The sequence below is a fragment of the Egretta garzetta genome, unplaced genomic scaffold (genome assembly GCF_000687185.1).
Source record: "Egretta garzetta isolate BGI_Z169 unplaced genomic scaffold, ASM68718v1 scaffold122, whole genome shotgun sequence".
Classification (NCBI taxonomy): domain Eukaryota; kingdom Metazoa; phylum Chordata; class Aves; order Pelecaniformes; family Ardeidae; genus Egretta; species Egretta garzetta.
Window position 1 is genome coordinate 35,197 of NW_009258886.1, and position 7,838 is coordinate 43,034.

The 7,838-nt window shown below is 40.7% G+C and overlaps 1 protein-coding gene across 1 annotated transcript in view; it reads left to right on the plus strand.

The window, feature by feature from the left end:
• The window catches only part of CEP43 (centrosomal protein 43), a 21,362-nt gene extending 18,075 nt beyond the window's left edge, over positions 1 to 3,287 (plus strand). Inside the window, exons 11-12 of the mRNA XM_035889638.1 lie at positions 530 to 623; positions 1,051 to 3,287. Of these exons, the coding sequence (XP_035745531.1) occupies positions 530 to 623; positions 1,051 to 1,125 (169 nt within the window). The 3' untranslated portion in view covers positions 1,126 to 3,287. The remainder of the gene's footprint in view (positions 1 to 529; positions 624 to 1,050) is intronic.
• The last annotated feature ends 4,551 nt before the right edge of the window (positions 3,288 to 7,838 follow it).

Consider the following 7,838-nt stretch of genomic DNA (forward strand, 5'->3'; position numbering starts at 1 on the left):
TGTAGGGGCTAATGAGTTGCTTAAAAACCTGGTGCTAACTTTACAATTATGAGAAGTTGTTCTTTTTTGTGGAAGGTGTTGGGTTTTTTTTCCTGAACCATGCACTTAGCACTGTTTTAACACTTTTTAATTAATGCTATTAGACAATGAATATAGTGCATGCTGAAATATTCAACTAAAAAATAAAGCATCATGAGCAGTCAGTAATAAATATTTAACAGCCTCATCATTATGATGTGAAGGCATTGGTGTTGTAAACTGCAAGATTAGGTTAACAGTTGGACTTGATGATCTTAAAAGTCATTTCCAGCCTAAATGATTCTATGATTGAGGCCTAAGTATTTATCAGTATTTATCACGGCTTCATCTAGGTAGAAAGCCTTTAGTTGTTATGGGCTTTTAAGTAACTTCATATTTAACTTGCTAGGAAGTAAAATCCAAATCAAATGTCGGGTATAAAGTGAATGTAATACTTGAATGTTAGAAAACCATACATGTAGAAATAAGACTTCCTTCTCATTCTTTTCAGTACCAGTCATCGCTCAGAAAAAAGTGATATTAGTATTGGAGAAGAAATAGATGAAATTTCTGTGGAAACAGAAGAGTCGAACGCCAGTGATAAAGTATGATTCTCTTAAAATTGTTCTTGACTTTCTTCTGACTTTTTGTCTTGATTCTTCTTAACCTTCTGTGAAGGAATGTGCCATTATCATAGGTTCCTAGGATACATCCTGCAGTTGTATTATTTATGTTCTGTATTTTTTGCCTAGTATTCCTGCCAAGTTAGATAATATACTGATTAAAAAACAAAACAAAACCCCCACAGCAATTGTTTCTAGGCATGTAAAATGTATTTGAGACTCGTTTAGTATTCAGCATAGGAATGTCTTATCCTTATATCTCAAGATCTGTCTGAGCACCTCCTAAAGGAGTTGAAATCTCCCTTGAAGGAGCTGGAGGCCAAAAGGATGGGATGCTATATGAAGAATACAAGAAATAATACTTGCTGTTTCTATGACTTCTGAGTTTGTATTTTTGTTTATTTTCTAGCTTGAAGGCTTCACACAAGACCTTACTGTTTCTCAGTTAAGTGATGTTGCAGATTATCTAGAAGATGTGGCATAGAATTGGACAGCAAAATGTTTCATTGTGCTGGACTAGAAGACTGCTGTGGACTGTTAATTTCAGACAATCACTTTTTGCTGGAATGTCCACTCCCTATTTGTGCCTTGTATTTCAAAAAGACTGTAGGTGGAGAAGGCTTTTAAATATTCTTAACAAGAACTAAATGAAACAGTGCGTTCCCATTTGAGTCTGATATCAGAATTGTTTTCTTCATTTGGTTCAGCCAAACCTTTTACAGCAGGAGGTGGATTTTCCAAGCATAATGTCCATTGCTGGCAGTGGGCATAATAAATACCAATCGGTAAGAGAACATCTACAGAGAGGCATGTGGCTTTACAATGAACTTGCACTGTTACTGTGACAGTCCAAGCTTTTTTTTTTTAAGATAACCAAAGCAAGAACCTTCAGAGGTGGTGGTTCAACTCGCTCTTAACGCAATTTTGTCAAGTCAGCATGTAGTACATAATTATGGTAACTCTAGCCACAATACCTAACTGCTCCAGTCTTACTTGAAATGGCTGTTTTTCAGACTCTTCTGAAAATTGGATTTTTTTAAAGGTATATCAAGTTGAGAGTATCTAAACTCTCAAATCTAAATTTAGCTAAATGTAGGAGCTAAATTTGGCACTGGTCTTAACTGCGACTATTCTTGTTTAAATGTTTGTCAGACCATTGATGTTAAGACCTAAGCTGTTTTTATATATGATAATTTCATTGATGTTATCTGTTGTTGAATCACAAAAAGTAATTTTCTAAGGATCCACAAATCATTAACTAAATCTTCTTGGGTTTTGTTAAGTTTTTAACAGTGTGGTAATGGCTTGTGGAGCTTTTATTATTGGAGCTCTTCATGTGCTGTAAGCTCACTTTCATTCTTGATAATCCTTGTTATGTAAAAATGAGCGCCAAAAAGTGAAACCACTAACCTGTTTTTCAGATTCTGACTGCTGTACAGAATTAAATCCAAATATTTAAAAATACCGTGCCGAAGACATTATGGACACTAAGTTCTAGCTAAGAGCAAATTTTTGTACTTTTTCATTATACTCTTGCAAAACAGGGTCAGTAATGGAAACATTGACAGTTGTTTAACAATACTGTTGCACATGGCGCTGCTATAATATATAGGTCATGGACATTTGTAATACTGAAACAAGACTTCAAAATGTGCACTTTCTGAACATTGTGAACACATTTGGAAAATATACATGTAAGTGAATATAAATAACTTAATTTTTTTAGGCTTTGCAGTTTTTTTCAGGAACACTGTTGGCCTCTCATCTATGGTCACCACAGTGGAAGTAGCATGCTAAACTAAAGCCATTGGTTAAGCATATAGAGCTGCTACTAGCATTGGATGCTGACTTAATTCTTTTTTTTTGCACTGGGCCAGCAGGCATGGAGCAGTGCTGGGAAGTTAGGCTTGTACAGTACATAAATGATTTGAGAGGAGAGAGGAAAAGTGTGCCTTTTATTTATGTGCACCCCAAAATAGCCAGCAAAAAGACATTGGAATATTTAGTCATGGTGTTAACTTCTAACTTTGTGCCATATTGTAGCAGCTGAACACAGAGGAGAATTTTTTCACCCCCAATATCAATGTGCCATAGACTTCAAATAGCAACAATGTTGTAATGTATGATACATCCTCTGTAAAAATTCCTTTAAGGATGGGGGAACCTGTGCCTCGAGATACTACGTATGAAAAGTTTGTTTTGGACTTTTTTCTTTTTTTTTCTTTCTTTTTGAAGAGCAACAGCATGTCTGAAGGAAATAAAACTCCACTTGTATACCTGGGAACAATTGATTTCTGGCATTCATTTTTAAGGTGTATGGAATAATGTAGAGGCAGTGTTGTTTGCTTTTTTTGTCTTGGGAAAACATGATGTTCCCTTACCTGTAGGATATGGGGCAATTTATCATACCAGAAGAAGTGAAAACTTTATTAAACAATTTCTAATTGCATTTGATTATGTGGCCTTTTAAATAACTAATTAGATATTTTAAGTGTTAACATGATTTTTGTTAACAGCAAAGTCTTGTTCTCTTACCTTGGGAGTTAATTGGAGACCTTGCACTTTGGCTCTAATTTAAGGAAATGCCAAAAAGTGGTAAGTTTCCATGCTGTTCCTCCTGTGGGCTTTTACAGAATTGTGTATAATAATTCAAATTGCAAAATAAAGCTATTGTGCTGGCTAAACTGTAATTTTGAGACTTCTTGAATCAAAAATTGCAACATTTAGGAAGTTCAGGAAGCCCTGTGGGCTCTGGGGGGTTTTCTTGGAACATGTTTTTTTTCAGAGTTAGTCCAGGCTGCAGTTGAGAATGTGTGCGTGCTCGGGTTTCTTCTAAGCTCAAAGGATCTTGCAGTTCCTGATGGTAAATCCTAAGGTCTGATTAAGACCAGACTGAATTAGGGTTACTGGGTGTCAGTCCGAGTTGTCAGATGGTTTATGATTCAACAGACAAAGGAAAAAAAAAAATCTAATTGGCAAAATTTTGTCTTGTTTACCATTATTAGTTTGAGTTACTTAAACATGACTGACAAACTAAGCTCTCTTGAACGCTTGCGTTGTACTTTTCAGACCATATTGTTTGGTATTTTACACTAGGCTTCTCCATGGAGGGCCTAATGCAGTTGAACACTCGACCTCATCTGTCTGCTAGAATTAACAACGAGAGCCCTGTCTTAGGGACATTCCTGTCTTTTCAAGTGTTCTGTATTGGTTCTGCCCTTTTGCAGACATCTCTGCGAACAGGGAAGGCAGTGTCTGAGAGGGTGCTTACAACTGGTCTGTGCAGTTCTGTACCAGCTAGGTCTAGTTACAAACATGTTTTTTTATTAAACACTCAAACTCTGTAATTTGTTTAACAAATCCTGTGATTTCCAGAAGTAAAAAATTAAGGACTTAGGTTATGGCTGACAGTTCCTTTTCATTAATATGTCTGTGGCAATGAGAATGGATTATAAAAACTATAATTTTCTTCATTTGTAGTGAAGTTACTGTATTCCACTTTTCTCTTTTTTTTTTTTAACCAAACTGAGAAATGATGGCACATCTGATCAAATGTTTCCTCAGAAGTGAAACCACTCTCGCCTTTATATTGTTTTGACAGTATAGTCCTTATTCAGACAGTATATCTAGCTCTTGAGACAACTTAAACACTTCTGTAACTGGCAGAGTGATTGGGTGATGATGGTGAAGAAGGGGTTTGCTACTTTGTTTGCTTTTTAGCACAGTGACTTTCACTGATGAAATACTTTCTACAAAGCCCAGCCTTCTCTTTAGGAATGAATACATCCATGGATATTTTGGTTCAGTTTTAGATAAAAGCTAACAAACTTCCAGTTTTGGCATTGTCTAGGCAGCAGAAAAAAAAATCTCGGCAAGATGACCACTGTGCTTTGTGTTCATTTCAGGAAATGCCAGATGCATTGTTTTTTTTGGTTTGACATCTTCTTTGTAAGGTAGAGCCAAGAGGGAAGTTCAGCTGACTTGTAAGAGATGCAGTTTTGGTAGATTTGTAAGTGAATCTCATCCATCTTGAGGCTAAATCCTCTGCAGGCTAGCTATAATGAATGCAGTATTGCAAAAACATAACTTGCGACATGTGACTGTCTTGACTTCTAAAAAAAAAAAAAGGCGGGGGGGGAACTGGGCTATTTAAGGTCATTGAGTTACACAAATACTGAATCTCTGGCAGAACTGCAATGAACATCAAGAAATGATGGTTCCTTTGTTTATAAATCATGAACAGTACTAAATTTTCCTAATAAAAATGAGGGAAAAAAAAAAAGCCCAAAAGGCCAGTGACCCCTAGCATACAATTTCTCATTTTGGGCTGCTGAGATTATTTTTTTTCAATACAGAATAATAGGAAAAATACATTTAGAAGTCCTTGCCTGTACAATATGTGACTTCTTTGGAATATGTCCATAATATCTTAGTCAATCACAGTTCAAAACTTCTTGTGTAACTTTGTCCAAATCATCTATTCTTTCTAATATTTCAGAGGGCACGATATAAGTATATAACTTACTGTTCAGAGAGGTGCCACAAACGATTCTCTTCCAGGCCTCAAAATGAATCACCTTTGTCAGCTAGGTCCATTGTACCTTTTGGGGGGGGAGAAGGTCAGAATAGTGACCCTTTAAGTACAGAAAGAGGATGGAACATCGTTCTTTTTTGCTAGTGCAGTCTTCAAGCATTGTCTTGGTACAGTAGTCGAGGAACAGCAGAGAGATCACATCAAAGCTGAGCATGTAATGAAAAGGTTGGTTTGGAGAACACTTGCTTTGTTCAATGAAAATGTTTGCTTTTAGTTTTGAGGGTTTTTTGCCTGTGTCTTTCACTCTAGAGGAACAGAATGCTTTGTAGGCACTGTGCAGGAGAAAAAATGCAGACCTGATGCTTATGAGCCGAATGAACCACGGCTGGGAACAAAAAGCAGTACGAGGAGTTGCACGCTGGGCAGGAAACCGAATGGGGCTGAAGCAGGTGTGTGTCGGGCTTCTGCGTCCTGTTCAGCGTGTGGGGGGAGCTGGCAGTCGTAGGGTGGGAGAAATGCAGCTAAGAACTGAGAGTCTGAGCAGCTGCCTGCTGAGTACGGGGGAGCAGAGCAGGCTTCTGTTCGTCTTCTTCCTTAACACCGAAGGACCTCTGTGAGCAGCTTGTGTGAACGGGAAGGAGTTAGTGGAAGAGAGTGAACAGCAAGGCCATAGACAGTGGTTGAGACCAGTAGAGGACACGGTGATGATGGTGACAAGCCACAAGCCACAGTCCTTGGTGCTAGCCAGAGCAGCTGCCACAGCGTAGTGGAGACCTCAGCCCAGATGCCACCCTGGGGAGGAGGTGGCTGTCTAGATGCAGGCTGTAGGGAGTGCCTGGGGCTTCTGGGAGGTTAGGGGTGACAGCAGCCTCACCTGCAGGAGCTGTGCTCTGGTCAGGACACTGAGCTGCCAGGTGAAGGAGGCTGGGGGGCACCCGGAATGCCAGCAGGAGCAAAGGCACTCTGTGGCTTTTATAAAAGAACGAACCCCAATCCCCTGTTGTGTGGAAGGAGGGGAAGGCCAGAGGCAGTGCTGAGCCAGGGGAGGGCTGGGATTCCCATGGAGGAAAAAACAAGAAAGCTTTTTCTGCAGCTGCAGATGAGAGATACTGAGAGAACTGTAGGGCCCTGAGAAGAAGACAGGGAGTGAGTTTTGTTGGGGGATGCATCTCACTGTGCTGTCGGAGCCAGCGAGGCTGAGAGATAGTGACAGTAACAGCAGTCGGGGACTTCCTTCTGCAAAAGGGTGAAGGCACCCCCCATGCCCATGAGACCTTTTTGTTCCTTCTCTGAGCCCACCTTCCATATGTTGCTGGTGTCATGGACACGGCTATGGGGTTTGTTTATGGCTATGGGACCCTCTTTGAGGAATGAGGTCTGCTAGGAAAAGACAGGATGCACCTGATGGGGATGATTATCTTTGCTGACAGTGTGGTCAATCTTGTAAGAGTTCAAACTAGGTCTGAGTATGGAGACCAAAGCCTGCAGGTATGCGGGAGTGGAAGGGAGCACACACAGGAGAGTCTGAGGGAGGGACATCCCTTGCTGCAAGAAATGAGAACGCCGGGGATCATCTGAGGTTCTTTTCCACAGACAAATGTTCAACAGAATAAACAAGAAAGAGGAAGTTGTGCAGTCACAAAGCTGTGACATTGCTGGGATGACAGGAACGTGGTGGAATAACTTGCACAGCTGGAGTACTACAGTGGATGGACGCAAGGTTAACAAGCAGGCAGGTAATTGCAATGGAGGGGGGAAGGTCCACAGAGGAGTAGTCGGAATGTGCAGAGCATAAATGGAATAGAAAAAGCCCTGATGACAGGCCTGCTGACAGTTTGTCATCATGGCTAAGGGGGAGGCCAGCAAAAGGGATATTGTGGTAGGCTCCTGCAGCAGACTCTTCAAGAAAAGGAAGAGAATGAAGCCTTCCTTAAACAATTTGAAGAAGTCTCCTGATTGCATGCTGTGGTTTTCATGGGGATTTTTAACCACTTCTGCTCTGCAAGAAGAGCAACATGGCGGAACACAAACAAGCCAGGAGACTTGGAGTGTGTTGGGGACCATCTTTTACTTGAGTGCTGGACAGAATGGGGTGGGATATTCTAGATCTGCTACCTTAAAAGAAGTGCTCAGATGCTATAGCTGATGGCAGCCTTGGCTACAGTGGGCATGAGATGACAGAGTTAAAAATGCTAAGAGCAGAGATGGAGAGTCATAGTCTTGGATTTCAGGGAAGTGAACTCCATCTTGCTCAGGGTTCTGTTTGGCAGAAGCCTGTGGGAAGGCTGCCCTGAGGGGGACGGGGACCAGAGCTGGTTGCCTTTCAAAAGGATTCCTTCCTCTAAGGAAAAAAATGCATAGGCATAGAAGGAGGACAGACTGGCTGACTGAGAAACTCCTGGCTAAGCTCAAATGGAAAAAAAATTGTACAGAAAGTGGAAGCAAGGATGGGCTACAAGGGATGACTGCAGAACAGGCATACAGGAATGGTACAAGGGACATCAAAGCTTGGCTGGAGCTGAAACCAGCAAGGGATGTGAAGGCAGCAAGAGTGGGACATCAGTAAAAGGAAGACGAAAGGAAATGTGGGCCTGCTGCTGAAGGGAGTGGGTGACCTAGAGATCAAGGTAAAGAAAAAAAGGCTGAGGTACTATTTCTTCTTC